A 21,456-nucleotide genomic window follows, 5' to 3' on the forward strand; every position below is an offset into this window, starting at 1 on the left:
AATGTCATCATAAGCACCGACTCCCTCAAAGCCCCTAAACTCCTTTTTAAGTCCACAATGGACACTGCTTTCACTCTGCCCTTGGGGAAAGAGCCCCCAAAGATGTTCACTGTCCCCTTCCTTTTCACTGTGATTGTGAGGAGAGGAATACCATAAAATGATTTACCTATAAGGTTGAAGAACCATCCCAAGCCTCAACTACTGCATGGCTTGAGTTAAGGACTGTCTTCCTTCCGCGCTAAGCTTACTTGGTTTTGAAGGATGGGAAAGCGGAGAGGTCAGGACATCTGACCTCTCCTTGATATACAGATACATCTTTATAACTCTTTCCCTTGTCTGCCACAGCTGTGACTGCCTCAGATTCTCTGCTCTCACCCCATGCCTCTTGCCTCAGTGGGCTTATGCTCTGCCCAGTCCTGCCTAGGCTCCCAGCCTGCCTCCCTTCATGCCCACCTGCCCCTGCCTGGCCCTGCCCACTTGCCCCAGTCACATTTCCCCTGGCTCCTCTGCCAGGGCTCTTCCTGATATCTGGCACACTCCTGCTTTCCCTGGAGGATCTGCCCAGCGCATATGGGCAGATTGCCCAGGGGGCTCCCTGGTACTGGGGCAGTCTTCCCTCCCCTCATCAGCTTGAGTCAGACTTGGGGGGGGGGCACACCAAGTGACTCACCGGGTACCCTTTTCCTGAGCTCACCTTCATTCTGAGCCAATAAGTCTAAATGGGCTAGTGACAGGGATACTGAGTCAGGGTCAGGAGCCTTGGTCTTTCTCCTGCAGCCCTGGGTCCAGGTTCCAAACAAGGGTTTTCTGCTTGTAAAGTGGCAAAATAAGGGGAGCCCCTTGAACTCGGTCTTCCCCCCAAGATGGCCTGGTCAGTGTCCCTGCTTCCTCTGGGGTTGTCCACACACACACACACACACACACACACACACACACACTCACTCACTCACTCACTCACTCACTCTTACTTCCTTTCTGAGTTCACAGGTGGACAATACACCAGGCTAGAAGCCAGGACTCCTAGGCCGTGTCAACAGCCTTGTCACCAGCTCCAGAAAATTCTGTCAACACCCGATCAGTGTGTTCAGCCCTAACCACTGCCTCAGTTTCCCCCATTCATTTCTTTAACCCAGTCAGGGTGCGGAAGGAGCGGACTTCACCCGCTAAATGACTGAGACTAGATTTGGGGTGTAGCGTGCGCGTGGGGGAAGCGCGGGGCCAGCGCCCCCACCCCATCCCGCTCCCGCGGGCTGCGTGGAGGAGGGGCGGGCGGAGGCGGGGCCGTGGGGCTCAGCGCGGCCCCCACCCGCGGGCCGGGCGGCATTCCTGGGAGGCCGGCGCTCTGACGTGGACCCCGGGGCCGCGGGCGCGGCGGGGGGGTCGGCAGCCCGGGGGCTTCTTAAACCCCCTGCCCGGGCCCGGCCCGCACTTTCCCGAGCACCGCTCCGCCCCGGGAGGGAGAGAGAGAGGAGAGCCCCAGCCGGCCAGCCCAGCAGCTCAGCCCAGGAGGCCCGCGAGCCCCGCCAGCCAGAGCGCGAGAGAAGTTTCCGAGAGCGCCGTGTCCCGCCCCGACAGCGCCCCGACAGCAGCCGCAGTCCGATCCCCTCCGGCCGCACGTCCCCGGCCCCCCGCCGCGCCAGCATGATGAACAACAGCAGCTACTCGGACGCCTCCGGCCTCGGCCTGGCCGACGAGGCGGACGAGATGCCGTCGACCGAGAAGGACCTAGCGGAGGACGCGCCGTGGAAGAAGATCCAGCAAAACACCTTCACGCGGTGGTGCAACGAGCACCTGAAGTGCGTGGGCAAGCGCCTGACCGACCTGCAGCGCGACCTCAGCGACGGGCTGCGCCTCATCGCGCTGCTCGAAGTGCTCAGCCAGAAGCGCATGTACCGCAAGTTCCACCCGCGCCCCAACTTCCGCCAGATGAAGCTGGAGAATGTGTCTGTGGCCCTGGAGTTCCTGGAGCGCGAACACATCAAGCTCGTGTCCATCGGTCAGTGCGGGCGACAGGGCACGGTCACAGCGGGGGTTGGGACGGGGTCCACAGGTGTGGCTACCGCGAGCCGGGAGAGGGAGAGCGGTTCCCCTGGCACGAGAGGACCCCGGTCGGGTGTCTCGCTCACCAGCACAGGCTGCAGCCCTGACACCCCTCTAGGGACAGCAGGCACCCTTGGGAAGTCCAGCAACTTCCGAAGTTTTTCCGAACCTCTCAGTTTCAGCCTCCCTTCGTACACTCCTACCAACCTGCTCAGTGTCCCCTTCCTTTCCTTTCGGGTAACCCTTGCGCATGCTTGCGAGGACAGGGCTGGTACCCATTGTTAAGTCCTGGGGGCGTCTCCCGCCACCCCCGTGAAAGCAAATGGCTTCCCATCTCCTTCGCCGCTGGGCAAAAGCAGACTTCAGGCAGGTCGCAACCGTCTCTGAGTCCTCGGGGCCCTGAGGCCAGGGAGACTAGTGGCCCGAAGCTCCACCAAGGCTGTTTGCAGGCATGTGCTCCCCATCTGGGATCAGGCCGGGCTAGGACAAACAGAGCCCAGCCTCAGAAACCTAAAAAGGCGCTGAGCGACCGGCCGGGAGCTTTAACTCCTGATTGCCCTGGGCGCTTCAGTCGCCTGGGAGGGGGACTCCTGACTGTCCATGCCCTGATCCAACCCACCCCCTGGCCTGCGATTGGCTGCAGCTAAGGGTCAAGCTGCCCTAGAGGGAGGGGAAGGCTGAGGAAGAGAGGAAGTCATTGAGTGTAACCAGATTTGGAAGGTGTGTCAGTTCTGAGTGGGGGTGGGGAGACACACTAGTCCTGGCAGTCCAGAAGCCCAGGGTGGGTTTTGAGTGGCAAGAGGCTGCCCACCCCTCACAGCCCTGCCCCGCTGGGACTAAGGTTTCCAGTTTGCACCTTGGGTGAACTCTTAGAGCCCTACTGGGATACACTGGGAGGATCCCCTGGGAGGATGAACCCCAGGCCCTAGTAGGGGAACTGTACATGCATGGTGCCAGGTGTTGTCCCCCACTACAGGATGCCCCCAGAGATTTCACTACTTAACTAGATGTCTGTCTACTCTCTAGTCTCCCTTAGGACCATCTCCGGCCCTCCTGAATTAGCAGCTGAGATCAGTCTGGGGCCCTTTGCCCTGTCCAGGCTTCTCCCGGGGCCTTACCTCTTCTAGCCCCAGTACTACCCCCCCACACACACACCCCACCCTCCTGCTCTGGCCTGGAAATAGCCCTGACTCCGTGACACAGCAGATGTCTCTGAGCTTTCCAGAAGGACAAGCCTGAGGACAAGGGGTGGGGGAGGGGGCCCTGGTGCGTGTGTGGTGGAGCTAAGAATTAGGAGAGTGTTGTATGGGTGTGGAGGTGGGGGGCTCAAGACAAGCCAGTCCTGGGGCTGCCGCCCCCCTCCACCTCCCTTCACACTGGGACTTGAGAGGCAGTACTGACTGTCCCAGGTGGGGTCTCCAGGGGAAAGTCTGCAGCCTCTGTAAGACATTATAGGAAATGGCCCAGCCTCCCTTCCCTGCTGGCTGCGGGGGCGGTGGGCCCCTCTCCAGGCCTCATCCTTCCCCTGCGCACCTCTCCCCTCCCCCACGGCGGTGCCTGGCTCCAGCCCCCTTGGCTCTGCTGCGGAGGGGCCAGCCCAGAGTCGAGGGGGGAAGAAACCAGCGCTGGTTTGGGGGCGGGAGGGAAGCTCCAGGGTTCCCGCGGAGAGGAAGGGGGATTGTGCCCCGTTTGGGCCAAGTGGCTCACCCTGTGCTGATGAGATAAGCTGTCAGCAATTCCGCGGCTGAGCTGGGGTTGGGGCTGAGGCTGGAGAGAGGGGCACAAGCGCCAGCCAGCGCGATTCCTAGGAGATGGAAAGGGAGTACCGCAAAGGGGTCATTTCACTTACTCTGGCTCCCCATCCTATCTAGAAGTGGGAAGGGGTCTCCGACCAGATACTGTCTCAGGACTGAATGAACATCTGGGCACCTGAGGGTGGGGTTCTCAGAGATTTCCCACTTCTCACTAGAAGGAAAGTCGGGGCCTGGAAAAGTTCACCTGGAAGAAGGGTTCTAGGCCTGGCTTGGGTTGAAGGGCTAAGGTTGCCCTTCTTACCCCCAGCACGGGGTGCAACCACACACCCCCCCTCAGCCCCTCCAAACAAAGAGGCCTACGAGGCAGCTCTGTCCCGCAGCTGTTCCCCAGTTGCTAACCCTTCTCTTCGAGCCAATAGCTGAGGGAGGGGCTGGAGGGGACAGCAGCTGTCCCAGCCCCTCCCTTGGCCAGCCCTATCTCCTCCCCTCTATTCTAGGCGAAGGGTGGGGGTCACAAGCTAGCTGTCTGGCCCCACCCACCCCTTGGGGTTCTCCCCAGACAGGCCGAGTCTTGGTGGGATGCTGTGGGGGAAGAAGAGAAGCCTGAGTTGAGTTCAGCTCTACCAGCCTCTTCCCTGCCTGGCCTGGAAGAGGGTGGAAGGAGAAGGTCATAGCTCCCAGGGTGGAACTCTGGGCCGGCTACCCCGCCTCCTCCTGCCCCAAGCTGGGGGGACCACTTGCTGTCTGGCCCAGGGCCAGTTGCTAGGGAGAAACCTCTCTCTCCATCAAACATGAATGACACCCCCCCTCCAGCTCCACCCCCTCCCAACACTGCAACTTCAAGGTCTCCCTCCCAGGGGTCCGGCTCCAGTTTGCAAATAAGCCTCTTGGGTCTGGGAGCTGGGCAGCTGTGAGAGTGAGCGGCTCGGGGGTACCCGGGTCCGGACTGTGTGAAAGTGTTGTGAGCCTGTGTTTGAGAGAGTGTTTGAGAGCAGCGGGGGAGGCCGTGTGTCATGGAATCTGAGAGTTGCCAAACCATTGTGCTGCCGTGAAGCCAGGGGAAAGGGGCGGGCTGCAGAGCTGCTAGGGAAGGAAGAATGAATCAGTGGCAGTGGAGCCTGGGGGTGGGGCGGGGAACACAGATTCCTGTGCCCTGGGGGCAGGTGGGGCAGAGTGGAGGATGACAGAGGCTCTCCAGGCTACCTTGTCCCCTGGTAAGCACCCCCTAGATCGGAGGAAAGGAGAACAGGAAATGATGTGTGAGGGGGGGCCTCCAGTCTCTCCCTTTTCTGTCTCTCAGGAACAGCAGTAAACAAAACTGAGCCTCTGTCCCCGTGCATCCAACAAGCAGGGCCCAGGGAAGCTGATAGACTTCAGACCTCCATCTCCCTATACAAATAAGCTGGATTCCAAAATCTATGGCCTGCCAGTTGGGTCCAAAGTGTGCCTTGAGAGTTGAGGCCCCACGTGGGATACTTCCCCTGCCTCCTGTGAAATGCCATTAACCCCCACCATTAGGCAGCATGACTTCCAAGTTTTAGCTGAGCATATACTGTACCCTTCTCTCCTCCCAGACCCTGGATGTTACAGAAGTCCTTTTAGCTTTCAGGCGAGGATGTAGGCAGGATTGATCTGGTTCTATTCAACTTCAACTTAAGCTTTCAAAATAGTCCACTTTCACTGAGACGCCGGCAGTTCGAGCTCCACTGGAGAAACAAAATCCCAGGGAGATGCCTAGGTTGGTGAAGTACTTGTGATACAAGTGAGGACCTGAGTTCAGATCCCCAAAGCCTGTGTAAGAAGCTGGTACACCTGTAACCCCAATACGGGGGGCAGAGAGAGAAGAATCCTGACCAGCTAGACTAGCCAAATTGGTAAGCTCCAGGTTCAGAGAGAGGTCCTGTCCAAAAAATGAGGTAGGGAATGATTGAAGAAGATACCCGACATCATCTGGTGTACACACACACACACACACACACTCACATATATACATACATATACACACACATACTTACATATATACACACATACACTCATATACATATGCATACGTATATACACACATATACACCCACTCACATATATACACACATATACACATCATACACTCATATACACACATAGATACACATACTCACATATATACACATATACACACATATAGACACACACACATACACACATATATACACACACTCACATATATACACATGCATATACATACACACATACATATCATACACTCATACACACACATAGATACACACACTCGCATATATACACATATACACACATATAGACACACACATACACACATATATACACACACTCACATATATACACATGCATATACATACACACGCATACACACACACATCATACACACGCATAGATACACACACTCGCATATATACACATGCATATACATACACACACATCATACACATACACACACATAGATACACACACTCGCATATATACACATATACACACATATAGACACACACATACACACATATAGACACACACTCACATATATACACATGCATATACATACATACACATACACACACATCATACACTCATACACACACATAGATATACACACTTGCATATATACACATGCATATACACACACACACACACACACACACACACACACACACACGATATTCAAGGTCTACAGTGAAGGAAGCTAGAACAAAAAGAAAAAGAGAAAAATGTCCCAATTGAGTCTATTGAGATAAAACTAGGAAATGCAAGCTATCTGGAAAGCAGACGGAAGGCAGGGACATGACGGGCAGGAGGGAGGATCGCAGGAAGGTATATGTGAGAAGATCTGAGGAGTGATGGTTATATTTATCATTTTTTATTTTATGCCAATGGTTTGTGGGCATGCCTTATTGTCAAAGCTTACCAGGTTGTATTCTCTAATATGAGCAGCCTGTGCGTCGTCAGTTAAGACAAGGGGCCTTGGGATGTGACTTGGTTGGTGGAGTGCTCACCTGACGTACGTGAGACCCTGAGTTTGATCCCAGTGCCGTATAAACTGGGTGTGGTGCTTACACCTGTCATGTCAGGACTCAGAAAGGAGAGCCTGGAGGATCAGGATTCAAGGCTTTCCAGTCCAGGCTACATAAGACCCTGACTCAAAACAAAACCAGTGTCTGCCTGCCCCTAAGAGGCCTGCATTTCGGGAGGGCACTGCTTGGATGGGAGGTAGACCCCAGTGCTGAGGATGGTCTTGGGGTAGAGGAAGGGTGTCAGCAAGGGAAGCAGCCTATTTCTGAAGATGACACTGGAAAGGACTTGGCATCTGTCGAGGGCCACGGGAGTGAGTGAAAGAGAAGGTAGGCAGAGAGGAGAGGTCCCAGAGGGAGGAGGGCTCAACCCTGTCGCTCACACAGCTGCTCCAGGGGCCCTGTGGGTGATGGAGGGTACCACCACAGGGTGCCCTTCTGAGCTGGCTTGTTCTTTTCGCTCTGCAGACAGCAAGGCCATCGTGGATGGGAACTTGAAGCTGATCCTGGGCCTCATCTGGACGCTGATCCTTCACTACTCCATCTCCATGCCCATGTGGGAGGATGAGGATGATGAGGATGCCCGCAAACAGACACCCAAGCAGCGCCTGCTCGGCTGGATCCAAAACAAGGTGCCCCAGCTGCCTATCACCAACTTTAACCGAGACTGGCAGGATGGCAAGGCTCTGGGTGCCCTGGTGGACAACTGTGCCCCTGGTGAGTAAGCAGGCACACCGCCGAACTGTTAGTCCAGTAGGAGAGTGGGGGACAATCTGGAGATGCTGAGACACGCTGTGCCTGCCACGATGTCCACCTAGAGTCCAAGGGATGGGGATCCCCTGCGGGGTTTGCTCCATCCAGAAGTCACTGCTGGAGTCAAGCTGTTCCTGGGTGCTGGGCTAGATTGAATAGGAGCAAGCAAAGGATTCTAACCAATCATTTTATAGGCAAGCCTAGAAGTCCAGAGAGGACTAGTGATTTGTCTAAGAACACACTCCAGAAGTGACCTCAGAGCCCAGGGCTATTTTGTCACACGGACACTGTTCCTTTACTCCAGAAGAAAGAAAGGAACTAGGTGGGACTTAGAGCAAGAAACCCCGAGTGAGATACAGAAAGGAGTCTTCGCTGGGCAGTGGTGGCGCACGCCTTTAATCCCAGCACTCGGGAGGCAGAGCCAGGTGGATCTCTGTGAGTTCGAGGCCAGCCTGGGCTACCAAACGAGTTCCAGGAAAGGCACAAAGCTACACAGGGAAACCCTGTCTCGAAAAACCAAAAAAAAAAAGAAAGGAGTCTTCGTATGACTCTTGAGATGGCTTTGAGAAAGGGGTGAGGCCCAAGATGGTGTCATTGTGTTGTCCAATGGCAGGTGATCCTGGGCTGCCCTTCTGGGTCCGCCTGGTTAGGCCCTTAGAGGACTGAGCAGCACAGGCCGGAGCCCCACCCAACAACCAGATCCTTCTTCTCATCCACCGTGGGGCAGTTGGCCTGAGGAGCTTCAGCCCCTTGGGGGAATCCTCCCCCGCCCTGGGGTCAGCTGGGGAGCAGGGGTGGGAGGCGGGGGCATGCAGCCTGGGAAGCATTCCCAGCTGCTGAGCCGTTGCCCAAAGCTGGTGTGGCTGCCAGCAGTGAGCTCAGCTGTTCCAGCCAGTCACGGATTCCAGCCTGTGAGCGGCCCCTTCCTCACCAGCGCTGTCAGACCCTCTATCTCTGTCTTGGACCAAGCTGACCCCCCAACCCCACCCCGACCCTACAACCAGCCCTTCACAGGGTGATCTGGGACTCCATCAGCATCCCACCTGCTGGGAGGCTGGGCTCTTGATGTCCATACAGAAGAATCCATCTTCCAGCAGCTGCTTTGATGCCTCAGTTCCTCCAAAGGCAGTTAAGATGGGAGAGTTACCCCTAAGGCTAGTGCGGAACAGCTTAGGGACGTGGGACTTTCTGGCACCTGTGAAAAGATACATCGTGGGGTTGTGGGGGACCGGGCTTTCACCTCCTACCCACCCTTAGGCAGCTGGCACCAAGTGGAGGGGGCCTTGGTTGGGGTTTGGTGCTCAGGGTCTCTGCTAGGTCTCGGGTTAAGCAGGAGGCTGGCTGGCAGGGCTGGTACCAGGCTGCGTCACCGTCACCGGGGGAGAGAAAGGATGCATTGTTGGTGCTCGCAAGGACTGCTACGCCTTGACGTGGTGGTGATGAGTTGCTACGTCAGGGGACAACGGGAACCTGGCTGGGGAAGGGCCGAGAGTCGGCCAGAAAGGATGTGAAGCCGTGGACTCTGGGATTATTGGCCAAGCAAAGGCTTGGTGCTAGCTCCGTGGCTTACTGTTACGTTCTTCCACCATCTTTCTAGGGCTCTGCCCTGACTGGGAAGCCTGGGATCCCAACCAGCCTGTGCAGAATGCCAGAGAAGCCATGCAGCAAGCGGATGACTGGCTTGGGGTGCCCCAGGTACACTGGCAGGCAGGGTGGGAGGGGCGATGGAGAGAGAAGGACCCTGAGGTGACCGGCCAGGAAGCAGGTGCGAACCGGGAGGGCACTGGGCAACCATCCTTTCTCCCTGTGGCAGGTGATTGCCCCTGAAGAAATTGTGGACCCCAACGTGGATGAGCATTCTGTCATGACCTACCTGTCCCAGTTTCCTAAGGCCAAGCTCAAACCTGGTGCCCCTGTTCGCTCTAAGCAGCTGAACCCCAAGAAAGCCATTGCCTATGGGCCTGGTACGTGTTGAGTCCCAATGGCCTTCCCGAGGCACCTGGGCAGGTGTAGGGTGGTTGAGTGATCTGGGCTTTGCTTCTGCCTGCAGGCATCGAGCCCCAGGGCAACACGGTGCTGCAGCCGGCCCACTTCACGGTGCAGACAGTAGACGCTGGTGTGGGTGAGGTGCTGGTCTACATCGAGGACCCCGAGGGCCACACCGAGGAGGTACAGTGGAGTGCTGGGGATGAAGGGATTGGAACCAGAGGCTACCTGGGACCGAGGAGTCCCGGGATTATGACACCAGTAAAGGTTAACAGTCGTGTGATTTTCAACCTTTTTCCTTCCCAATAGGCCAAAGTGGTTCCCAACAATGACAAGGACCGCACGTACGCTGTCTCCTATGTGCCCAAGGTTGCTGGGTTACACAAGGTATCTCCCCGGAGGCCCCCTGCCTTCCTGGCTATCCACTATCTGCTGCCCTCTCGGCCCACACCCCACTGCCATTGTCCACCTCTCACCCTCATTTTGCCTCTCTACTCCCTCAGAACTAGTGTCCCCTAAACTAACCTTTGACCCCCCTCGTCCCAGGTGACCGTGCTCTTTGCTGGCCAGAACATCGAGCGCAGTCCCTTTGAGGTGAATGTGGGCATGGCTCTCGGGGATGCCAACAAGGTATCAGCCCGCGGCCCCGGCCTGGAACCTGTGGGGAATGTGGCCAACAAACCCACCTACTTTGACATCTATACTGCAGGTAAGGGTCAGCCACGGCGGATGGAGGGGCAGCCTCTGACCGTGTATGGGTGTGGGGCTGAACTGGCTGAGACAGAGGTCCTAGGCGGCAGTGGGGTAGTTTGAGGATGAGGGAGCCCGATCAGAGGTGTGTATCTAGAGCGGGTACTGACTGCCCGTCCTTTGCAGGGGCTGGCACTGGGGACGTGGCTGTGGTGATCGTGGACCCACAGGGGCGGCGAGATACAGTCGAGGTGGCCCTGGAGGACAAGGGTGACAGCACATTCCGCTGCACATACAGGCCTGTGATGGAGGGACCGCACACGGTGCACGTGGCCTTCGCTGGGGCCCCCATCACCCGAAGTCCTTTTCCTGTCCATGTGGCAGAAGGTAAGGGCACTTCACCTCACCAAAGCCAGACACAGAAAGCTGCCCCAGCAGCCCCGGTTCTGTGGTGGACACAGACTTCCGTTCTAGGACTGAGGAGAAACGCAGCGCTTTACCCACAGCGGGGGAGGTGGGGGCGGCAGCTAGCTGTCGGGGAGACAGATAGAAGCAGCTAGGTGGGGCTCTGGAGGGATCTATCGGGTCTTTATCATCCCTCCACCCCAAGGAGGCTGGTCTGGGTAAGAGGAGGGCCAGAGACCACAGGGAAAGAGACCAGAATATGGGCAACACGGAAGGGTTGGGAGACGGGGACGGGGCCACACGGGCAGAGCACACATGGCGTGCTCTCACCCAAGTGCAAGGCTCTCAGTTGGTAAACCCGCCCCCGACTGGTTCTCTCCCTGTACTCAGTGCCCTTGCTGCCGCCCACCCCCTCTGTGCCCATCGTTCACCAGGCCAAGAGAGTGGCGCCACGTTAGTACTCGCCAGTGGAGGTGTGGCCGGGCATGGCCGTAGCTGACAGGCCTCACCTGTGCTTGTGGCATGCCCACATGGTGTGGATGGCTCCCATTCTGTGGCATTCTGTGGCAGGCTGGAATCCATGGCATTGCCTGTGTTCTCTGACAGGTCTATTTTCTTTTGCTGTTTGCCTGGTAGTGTCTGTCGTAAAATTTAGAAAGTGTCTCACTGGCTATCAGTGTTCCATGCCTGGCCTCAGCTGCTGAGCCACTGCCCGTATTCTGTGGCAGGGTCTGAGTTCTGTGCCACGAGCTGTGTTCTCTGGCAGGCCTGGATTCTGCGTGGCTGTTAGTTTTGTGGTGCCCATGCCATGAGCTCCATGCCATTTTCTGTATTTAGCAAGCAGGCTGCTTTCCATGCATTGCCCATGCGCAGCGGAAGGTTTCATGCTACATGGAAAACCTCTTGTTCCATGGTGGTGCTGGATGTTTTGTGGCATGCCACAGTTTGTGAGGCAGCTGTGGTGGTACTGAGAAGACCTGGGGCTGTAGGTGGAAGGCCTTAGGTGTGGGTAAAGAGTCTTCCTCGTCTCTCATCCCACTCAGTGCAGACTGTGCCGTGTCTTTGTCTCAAGTGGCTTCTGAGGAAAGGCCCTGACCTGGACCTGCACCCAGCATTGCTCCCAGCAGCCCCAGTTCTGTGGTGGACACAGAAGGCATGGGGCAGGGTTGCATGAGACCATGCCCAGTTCCAGGGAGGGCTCAGGAGACCCATGCACAGCAAGGTGATCAGTGATGAGGAGCTTGACCTTTTTCCAGGGCCCTTCAGCACCCAATCCTTCTGTTTCTCCCCCCCCCCCCCCCAGCCTGCAATCCCAATGCCTGCCGTGCCTCTGGGAGAGGCCTGCAGCCCAAAGGCGTGCGTGTGAAAGAGGTGGCCGACTTCAAGGTGTTCACCAAGGGTGCTGGCAGCGGGGAACTCAAGGTCACGGTCAAGGGGCCAAGTGAGTGCCAGGGCCCAGGGATGGGGGTCTAATGGCAGCCAACACACACAGCCCCACCCCAAGATTCCAGAGGCACAGTGGCCAGAGACACCGTGGACTCTTCTCTCTGCCTGTTGCCCAGTTTGAAAACTGGAGCTAGTTTTCTCCACCAGGGGTGCTAGGCGGGCTGCTGGGCTTGGGGGTGACCCGTGGTTCTGACTCTAGTCTCAGCTCTGCCCGCCAGCAGCACCCCCCTCAGACAGGCCTAGGTCCCAAGGACTCCTCGAGGGGACCAAATCCCTGGGACTCCCAGACTTTGGACCGGCGCTCTCTGACCCTTACTTATTTCCTCAGAAGGCACCGAGGAGCCAGTGAAAGTGCGGGAGGCTGGGGACGGTGTGTTCGAGTGCGAGTACTACCCTGTGGTCCCTGGGAAATACGTGGTGACCATCACATGGGGTGGCTATGCCGTCCCCCGCAGGTAAGCACAATGCCCCCTCCCTGCCTGGGTCTTCCTGTCTGTGTCACTGGCTGCCGGAAAGGAAGTCGCTCCCTGCAGATCTGGAAGAAGGGAAGAGGGATGGCTCTGACAGGTGTACTTCCTAACGCTGATGCAAAGTCCTTCCTTTTCCTAGTCCTTTTGAGGTCCAGGTGAGCCCAGAGGCCGGAGCCCAGAAAGTGCGGGCATGGGGTCCTGGTTTGGAGACTGGCCAGGTGGGCAAGTCTGCTGACTTTGTGGTGGAAGCCATCGGCACAGAAGTGGGGACACTGGGTAAGTGGCTGGGTGGCCGGGGAGCGAGATATAAAGGACTGATACTGAGGAGCTGGGGGAAGAGGTAAAATGTTGAAGGGTATCAGGGTAAGCATAGACGGGGGGGGGGGCATAGGAGTAACTGGGGTGGGGGCAGAAGGAAACATGGGGGGGCCTGCCTGAGAGGCCTGGCTGCCTCTTATGCTCTCCGACCCTTCCCACCTCTCCCCAGGCTTCTCCATCGAGGGGCCTTCACAAGCCAAGATAGAGTGCGACGACAAGGGTGATGGATCCTGTGATGTGCGGTACTGGCCCACTGAGCCCGGGGAGTATGCCGTGCATGTCATCTGTGATGACGAGGACATCCGGGACTCTCCCTTCATCGCCCACATTCAGCCAGCCCCACCAGACTGCTTCCCAGACAAGGTGGGGTCCTAGCCCCCATATCTGTCTGGACTGGGCTCCGGTGCACTGGTCCTCTTCCCGTCCCCAACCCAGCCCTCCTCTCCTGTCCTGCACAGGTGAAAGCCTTCGGACCTGGCCTGGAACCCACTGGCTGCATCGTGGACAAGCCGGCCGAGTTCACCATTGATGCCCGGGCTGCTGGCAAGGGAGATCTGAAGCTGTATGCCCAGGTGGGACATTCACTGTCTCCACTGTGCCCCATTACCACAGACAGGGGCCTCCAGAAGGGAGGCTGGAACATCACAGAAAGGCAGGGCTGGATCTCATGTAGCCATAGTTCTATGGAAAATTAAAACCCTATTTGCTTACTGATGATAACCTTAAAAACATATTACCCAGAATTCATTTTTGAGTCAATAATTTGCAGTTGAAAGATGATTTCACCAACTATGACACTGGCTTCAAGTCAGTTTCACAAACTAGCGTCCACTGACCCCTAAAGGTCTTGACGTTCCAAGGAGACAATTGTTCTTTGAAAGGCTTGTTAATCAATTTTAGGAACATTGGCTAAGCCCAGCCTCTCCCTGACTAACACATAAGCTAAACATAAGCTGGGAAGCAGGCCACACGGGTGGCCTCATGCCAGCTCTTTTGGCTCCTGGGGTAGGTACTGGCCACTGAAGCACGTGGCACTAGACTCCGTGGCTGGGCCTTGGAGTGGGTGTGTAGATACTGCATGGGAAAGGCGCAGAGAATGCCTGACCCGGCAGAGGGCGCACTGAGAGACCCTGTGGCCGCTTCTGCCCTTATGAGCATTGCTTCGCTGGTGCCCACAGGATGCAGATGGCTGCCCCATCGACATCAAGGTGATCCCCAACGGTGACGGTACCTTCCGCTGCTCCTATGTGCCTACCAAGCCCATTAAGCATACCATCATCGTCTCCTGGGGTGGCGTCAACGTGCCCAAGAGCCCCTTCAGGGTATGTCTGCCAACCCTGCCCCTTGCACACACACTACCAGGAGTCCCAGAGGAGTCTGGGCCCCATGCAGCAGATACGGGCTGTCGTGGACCCTCTGCACAGTTTCCTGCCTCAAGGCCTCAACAAAGAGGCTAAGACTGGTCACCTAAGCTGAGGCTGGGGTGGGGAGCCACTGGGCAAGGTTAGCCTTGAGCAAGGCCTACTCCCTGAGCATCAAACCCCTGCCCGCAGGTGAATGTGGGAGAGGGCAGCCATCCTGAGCGGGTAAAGGTCTATGGCCCCGGAGTGGAGAAGACCGGCCTTAAGGCCAATGAGCCCACCTATTTCACAGTGGACTGCAGTGAAGCCGGGCAAGGTGCGCAACTCCCTCGGGGGCGTGTCCTGGGTGGGGAGGGCTTGGAACCATTGGAACTAGTCGGCTGGTGCAGTTCCAGGAGACTCTAGTGGGAGAAGCCCTTGGGTCTCCTCACAGCCCCTGCCCTTCCTCCCCTCAGGTGACGTGAGCATTGGCATCAAGTGCGCGCCTGGTGTGGTGGGGCCTGTGGAAGCTGACATTGACTTCGACATCATCAAGAATGACAATGACACCTTCACAGTCAAGTATACACCTCCGGGGGCCGGCCACTACACCATCATGGTGCTGTTTGCCAACCAGGTACTGCAGCCTTCCCTCGGCTGTTGGTAGCCGCGGGCTTGCGTGTTAAAGGTCTGGGAGGGTGGCTGGGGCAGAAGGCACACTTCCACAGAGGCTGTGGAGTCCTTTACGTGTGTGTGTGTGTGTGTGTGTGTGTGTGAGAGAGAGAGAGAGAGAGAGAGAGAGAGAGAGAGAGAGAGAGAGAGAGAGAGAGAGAGAGGGAGAGAGAGAGAGAGAGACACGAGAGCTGGGCCTCACACAGCACAGGAGTGCCTTTTAGAGGTTGCCTTTCCCCGAATTGGTCCCTGAGTGTCCTGACCAGCATGTAGCTCAATACTGCCCCCTGGGAAACCTGATCAAGACTTTTCCACATCCAGGAGATCCCGGCCAGTCCCTTCCACATCAAGGTGGACCCATCCCATGATGCTAGCAAGGTCAAGGCTGAGGGCCCCGGGCTGAGCCGCACAGGTTAGCTGTCTGGGCAAGGATGGGTTTGGCGTGAGCTGGGGTTGGGGCTAGCTGGTTTCCTCACTACGGTCTCTCGGTGGGGGCTTCCAGGTGTGGAAGTGGGAAAGCCGACTCACTTCACCGTGCTGACCAAGGGAGCCGGCAAGGCCAAGCTGGATGTGCACTTTGCTGGGGCAGCCAAGGGCGAGGCTGTGCGGGACTTTGAAATTATTGACAACCATGACTACTCCTACACTGTCAAGTACACCGCTGTCCAGCAGGTATGCCTCCCTCCCTCACGCCTCCCTGTGCTGCTGATGGGATCTGAGTGTAACCTCCTCGGCATCAGAGCCATTCCGGGTCCTTGGCCCTTGCCTGCCTCCCGTCTGCTCTGGCTTTACATCAGTGAGCTGCAGAGTCCAAGGAGCTGTTACCAGCTGAATCCAAGCCACTCCATTCTGACTTTCTCTTGTACCCGATAGGGCAACATGGCAGTGACAGTGACCTACGGTGGGGACCCCGTCCCCAAAAGCCCCTTTGTAGTGAATGTGGCACCCCCATTGGACCTCAGCAAAGTCAAAGTTCAAGGCCTTAACAGCAGTAAGTGAAGAGCCACCCTGGGATTGCGGGGTATTGGGTGAGTGGCTGGAGTCTCTCCTGATGGTGTCCCTTGCCCTCCTTGCAGAGGTAGCTGTGGGACAGGAACAGGCATTCTCGGTGAACACAAGAGGGGCTGGTGGTCAGGGTCAGCTAGATGTGCGGATGACCTCACCCTCCCGACGACCTATCCCCTGCAAACTGGAGCCTGGGGGTGGAGCAGACGCCCAGGCTGTGCGCTACATGCCCCCTGAAGAGGGACCTTACAAAGTGGACATCACCTATGATGGTCACCCGGTGCCTGGCAGCCCCTTTGCTGTGGAAGGTGTCCTGCCCCCTGACCCCTCCAAGGTAAATATGTAGGGGCTGGTGGGATCCCGGAGTTGGGGGCTGGTAGGAAAGATGGGTGAGTTATAGGCAGAGACCAGAAGGACACATGGGCCTGGGGTAGGCACTTCTGGGGCCAGGACCATCCTTTACGTAGGACCTGTCTTAGAGACAGCTTAGTTAAGAGCTTGGCCTTGGAATCAGACCTGAGCTTGAATTCCCCTACTTCATCTCTGTCTCAGTGTCCTTTCCTGGAGGCGTAAAGACTCTGTGGTAACTGCTACAGCCCAAGGTGCTTAGCTAGGTCACAGCCGCAGAGTCTGGGAGCTTAGGAGAAGCCAAGTCCAGGGAGCTAACATGTGTGTTCATCTTCCTAGGTCTGCGCTTATGGCCCCGGTCTCAAAGGTGGGCTTGTAGGCACCCCTGCACCGTTCTCCATTGACACCAAAGGGGCTGGCACAGGAGGCCTGGGGCTGACTGTTGAGGGTCCCTGCGAAGCCAAGATCGAGTGCCAGGACAATGGCGACGGATCCTGTGCTGTCAGCTACCTGCCCACAGAGCCAGGCGAGTACACCATCAATATCCTGTTTGCTGAAGCCCACATCCCAGGCTCACCCTTCAAGGCCACCATCCAGCCCGTGTTCGACCCAAGCAAGGTGAGGGCCAGTGGGCCAGGCCTGGAGCGAGGCAAGGCTGGAGAGGCAGCCACCTTCACCGTGGACTGCTCAGAGGCGGGCGAGGCTGAGCTGACCATTGAGATCCTGTCGGACGCTGGCGTCAAAGCCGAGGTGCTGATCCACAACAACGCGGACGGCACCTACCACATCACCTACAGCCCTGCCTTCCCGGGCACCTACACCATCACCATCAAGTACGGCGGCCACCCCATCCCCAAGTTCCCCACCCGTGTCCACGTGCAGCCTGCAGTCGATACCAGTGGCGTCAAGGTCTCCGGGCCTGGTGTGGAGCCACATGGTAAGAGAGGAGCGGACGGCAGAGTTCTGGGACGAGGTCAGAAAGGAGGGAGGAGAGCCGGGAGGTGAGCAAATGGAGCTGTAGGGGGCTCAGCGTCCCAGAGAAGGAGCAAGGGGGTGCAACAGGGCATGAAGCTTAGTCTCCACTCTTGTGACAAAACGGCCTCTGCCCCTGGGCACTTCCCTGGTAAGATCTTTGGACTCGTCAGCGTAAGGCATCTCGGACCCAATGACACCGAGACGACGTAAAAATGGCAGAGTGAGAAAGCTAGGTCTGCGGGGGCGGGGAGGGGGGCGTCAAGAATCAGGGGAGAGTTACACGAGCGGGCGGCTTGCGAGACAGCCAGGCTCGACTAGGAATAAGCTGAGCAGAGGCAAGTCCGACACCGTTCTCAGGCTGGCGGGGCACTAACCAGGGCGGAGGGAGGATGGCGCTCCACAGGGAAGGGAGGAGAGGCAGAAGGTCCGAGCAGAGGCCTGAGACTCACAGGGTGCGGAGAGGTGGCTAGGCTGTGCGTGAAAGAACAGCTGTGGAGTGAGGGATGAGGAAGGCGCTGCTGCGTGAAGGCTGAGCCTGGCTCCCCGGATCTAGGCGTCCTGCGGGAGGTGACCACTGAATTTACCGTGGACGCGAGGTCTCTGACAGCCACAGGCGGCAAGCACGTGACAGCTCGTGTGCTCAACCCCTCGGGTGCTAAGACAGACACCTATGTGACGGACAACGAGGACGGCACCTACCGAGTGCAGTACACCGCCTACGAAGAGGGTAAGGAGTCCCTGTGCGTGGGCCTGGGTCACAGCACGCTCGCGAGGGCGGGGAGGAGGGCTCGGCTCTCTTGACTGACTCTGGGCCCGGCTTCCAGGTGTGCATTTGGTGGAGGTGCTCTATGATGAAGTAGCTGTGCCCAAGAGCCCCTTCCGAGTGGGTGTGACTGAGGGCTGCGACCCCACCCGCGTCCGGGCCTTTGGGCCAGGCCTGGAGGGTGGCTTGGTCAACAAGGCCAACCGCTTCACCGTGGAAACCAGGTATCCTTCTCTTGGCCTGACCTTGACCCAAAGCGACGGCCATCTTGATCTCTGCTGTTTGCCCTTCCTCTTTTCCCTGTCACCCACTTCATCCTGTTCCCGGGGTGGCGGCCAGGGATCATTCTTCTCCCTGCATTCCCAAACGGCCCGTGCAGCCCCTCCCTCCAGCACTGGGGCCCCAGCAGCCTGCTCTTTTGTCCTCCCTGCCCCCCAACCCCTTCCGTACCTTCCGTTGGCTCTAGAACAGCTGACGGGAGTGTTCTTTTATAGGGGTGCTGGCACAGGAGGCCTCGGCCTAGCCATTGAGGGCCCCTCAGAAGCTAAGATGTCCTGCAAGGACAACAAAGATGGCAGCTGCACGGTGGAGTACATCCCCTTCACCGCTGGAGACTACGACGTCAACATCACCTTCGGGGGACAGCCCATCCCAGGTGGGCCAGGAGGCTGGGGTGGGCTCTGGAAAGAGGAAGGCGGGAGGCTGGGGCCACGAGGAGACCTGGGAGGGAAGGTGGATGTGGAGATTTGCAGAGGGCGAGAAGCAGGGTAGGAGGTGTCGTGGACATGCTAGCTCTCCGGTTCATTCCCAGAGGCCCCCGCCTGCAGCACCAGCTCTCGGTCATGCAGGTCCACTCACTGGATTTGCTGTCCCACAGCCGCTTGGGTGCGTCGTGTCTTCTTCTGTCATTACAGGAACTGGGTCTGCTGAAACAAGACACTGTTTCCTCCTTATTGAATTTTGCATGGCCTCTTCATATTTCAACCACAGTGTCAGGAACATAAGTCGTCTTTAAAATATTCCATTTTTAACACTTTAATGATTTAGGAGGGTTTTCTTCCTGGGCTGAGCTCTAGCAAGTGAGGTTTGCCCGGCCTCATTCTGCAGTCAGATTTGCCTACTCTTGTCTCTTATTTCTTAGCAAGTTCCAAACGGCTTTCCCGTGTCGGTCTGCTGTCCTTGTGGGTCTCTCAGGAGCAGGGTAGTTACCTTCTCCTTAGATTCTCAGCCCAGGGAGACAGACCTTCCCAGGCAATGGGTGGAGGCTAACCCCATCTCCTCCTCCTCCTCCTCCTCTTCCTCCCAGGAAGCCCATTCCGAGTTCCTGTGAAGGATGTGGTGGACCCTGGGAAGGTGAAATGCTCAGGACCAGGGCTAGGGACCGGTGTCAGGGCTCGAGTACCCCAGACCTTCACAGTGGACTGCAGTCAAGCTGGCCGGGCCCCTCTGCAGGTGGCCGTGCTGGGCCCCACAGGTATGGAATGTCGGGGGTAAGAGAGGGAAATGGAGTGAGGTTCCAGGAGGCTCTGTTGACCCCCCCCCCTGCCCCACGCCTTTGTCCAGGTGTGGCTGAGCCTGTGGAGGTGCATGACAACGGCGACGGAACCCACACTGTGCACTACACACCTGCCACCGATGGACCCTATACAGTAGCCGTCAAGTACGCTGACCAGGAGGTGCCACGCAGGTGAGGGCCAGCCTTGGGCAATCCATGCTGAGCTCTGGAGAGGTTTTCCTGGGGCCACGCCTTCAGGGCCAGGACTTGGCAGAGTCCCCCTTGTTTGTCTGAACCTCCTTCCTTCCTGGGACTATCCCATCCTGCTGCACTCCGGGGTTCTCTGCCCTGAGGATAAATAATATCACCCCGGAAGCTTTGACACCAAGTCAGCATCTAGGAAAAGAGCCACAGAAAGTCTAGGGACCCACCTCTTTAAACAAATGACAGCATCTTCCTTTGGAGAAAAAAAAAATGCTCAGACTAGGTTAAATGGGTCCTCCTCCAAGACGCAAGATGTCACCTGGTCCTGGGAACCAGCCCCTCCACGCTGCCCTTGGAGAGTGCTTCCTCCTGCCCATATGTGGGAAGGCTCCCAAGCCCGAGCTCCAACTCTCTGCTAACTGTCCATTCCTTGTTTTTCAAGCCCTTTCAAGATCAAAGTGCTTCCAGCCCATGATGCTAGCAAGGTGCGGGCCAGTGGCCCTGGCCTCAACGCCTCCGGCATCCCTGCCAGCCTGCCGGTGGAGTTCACCATTGATGCTCGGGATGCTGGGGAGGGGTTGCTCACTGTCCAGATCCTGGTGAGTCTAGGCACAGCCCCCTTCCCAGTTGAACTCTGTGGACATCGGCAGACTTGACCTCTCCTTCTCCCCTAGGATCCTGAGGGTAAACCCAAGAAGGCCAACATCCGAGACAATGGGGATGGCACATACACTGTGTCCTACCTGCCAGACATGAGTGGTCGCTACACCATCACCATCAAGTATGGCGGTGATGAGATCCCTTACTCGCCCTTCCGCATCCATGCCCTGCCTACAGGGGATGCCAGCAAGTGCCTTGTTACAGGTGAGCACCAACGCTCCACCCCCTCTCACCAACCAGTCCCCCTAGAGTGCATTTAGGCCCCCAGCACAGTCCCTGACGAATGCTGGCCAAGAGTCCCCTCTGTCCCAGCCCTGCCCCCAGCACACACACACTAACTCATCTTGAACCTTTACGGCCTAACTTTCTTTTCTATTTCCAGTGTCCATTGGAGGCCATGGACTGGGTGAGTAACCTTCTTTTTCTTCCTTTGCTAGGGGCTGGAGGCTGTGGATGCAGCTGGAGAAGAGAGAGCCAGGCATGGCCTCCACAGCCCCTGATCTGGCTCTTTCATTGCGGCAGGTGCCTGCCTGGGTCCCCGAATCCAGATTGGAGAGGAGACTGTGATCACGGTGGATGCCAAGGCAGCGGGCAAGGGGAAGGTGACCTGCACTGTGTCCACGCCAGATGGGGCAGAGCTCGACGTGGATGTGGTTGAGAACCACGATGGTACCTTCGATATCTACTACACTGCACCTGAGCCGGGCAAATACGTCATCACCATCCGCTTTGGGGGTGAACACATCCCCAACAGCCCCTTCCATGTGCTGGTAAGTTCATGGCCATGGTGGGGCTGGAGGACAGGGGTAGGTAGGGGAGTGCAGACTATGCCTCTTAGTAGCTGCAAGGGATCCTAGAAGCTGTCCTCAAGGAAGCAGAGAACTTGTCGCCATGTCCGACGAGTGGACCCTGGAACCAGAGTACTCCAGCATTGAGTCTTTGTAGTCCCTGCTGTCTCCCAATCTGCGAGGAGGTGGCACAGCTCCACCTCTGGCCTCAGGGGTGCCATCCCTCTCTGGAGGAGCTCACTGTGTTCTCTGGCCCTTCTCTGTCGCCGGCTCCTCTGTTTCCACAGAGGTAGCCCTGCAGGACAAGGGTGGGACACCTGAGAT

The 21,456-nt window shown here is 57.4% G+C and overlaps 1 protein-coding gene across 3 annotated transcripts in view; it reads left to right on the plus strand.

The window, feature by feature from the left end:
* The window catches only part of Flnc (filamin C), a 30,896-nt gene continuing 9,440 nt past the window's right edge, over nt 1–21,456 (plus strand). The window contains exons 1-30 of one of the 3 annotated variants that reach the window (XM_052720989.1): nt 1–1,996; nt 7,283–7,531; nt 9,165–9,262; nt 9,381–9,531; nt 9,618–9,736; nt 9,863–9,940; nt 10,100–10,262; nt 10,430–10,630; nt 11,952–12,089; nt 12,423–12,549; nt 12,704–12,840; nt 13,052–13,245; nt 13,341–13,454; nt 14,061–14,204; nt 14,436–14,559; nt 14,699–14,859; nt 15,216–15,306; nt 15,397–15,566; nt 15,768–15,885; nt 15,971–16,233; nt 16,587–17,184; nt 17,776–17,949; nt 18,047–18,209; nt 18,480–18,640; nt 19,292–19,459; nt 19,549–19,672; nt 20,127–20,283; nt 20,359–20,548; nt 20,727–20,750; nt 20,867–21,114. In XM_052720989.1, the coding sequence (XP_052576949.1) occupies nt 1,642–1,996; nt 7,283–7,531; nt 9,165–9,262; nt 9,381–9,531; nt 9,618–9,736; nt 9,863–9,940; nt 10,100–10,262; nt 10,430–10,630; nt 11,952–12,089; nt 12,423–12,549; nt 12,704–12,840; nt 13,052–13,245; nt 13,341–13,454; nt 14,061–14,204; nt 14,436–14,559; nt 14,699–14,859; nt 15,216–15,306; nt 15,397–15,566; nt 15,768–15,885; nt 15,971–16,233; nt 16,587–17,184; nt 17,776–17,949; nt 18,047–18,209; nt 18,480–18,640; nt 19,292–19,459; nt 19,549–19,672; nt 20,127–20,283; nt 20,359–20,548; nt 20,727–20,750; nt 20,867–21,114 (5,202 nt within the window). In that variant the 5' untranslated portion in view covers nt 1–1,641. Of the gene's footprint in view, nt 1,997–7,282; nt 7,532–8,470; nt 8,696–9,164; nt 9,263–9,380; nt 9,532–9,617; nt 9,737–9,862; nt 9,941–10,099; nt 10,263–10,429; nt 10,631–11,951; nt 12,090–12,422; nt 12,550–12,703; nt 12,841–13,051; nt 13,246–13,340; nt 13,455–14,060; nt 14,205–14,435; nt 14,560–14,698; nt 14,860–15,215; nt 15,307–15,396; nt 15,567–15,767; nt 15,886–15,970; nt 16,234–16,586; nt 17,185–17,775; nt 17,950–18,046; nt 18,210–18,479; nt 18,641–19,291; nt 19,460–19,548; nt 19,673–20,126; nt 20,284–20,358; nt 20,549–20,726; nt 20,751–20,866; nt 21,115–21,456 lie in introns of those variants that run through there. The other 2 variants (XM_052720990.1, XM_052720991.1) reach the window with 2 other exon arrangements.

The sequence above is a fragment of the Peromyscus californicus genome, unplaced genomic scaffold (genome assembly GCF_007827085.1).
Source record: "Peromyscus californicus insignis strain IS unplaced genomic scaffold, ASM782708v3 Scaffold_6__1_contigs__length_162567912, whole genome shotgun sequence".
In the NCBI taxonomy this organism is placed as follows: Eukaryota; Metazoa; Chordata; class Mammalia; order Rodentia; family Cricetidae; genus Peromyscus; species Peromyscus californicus.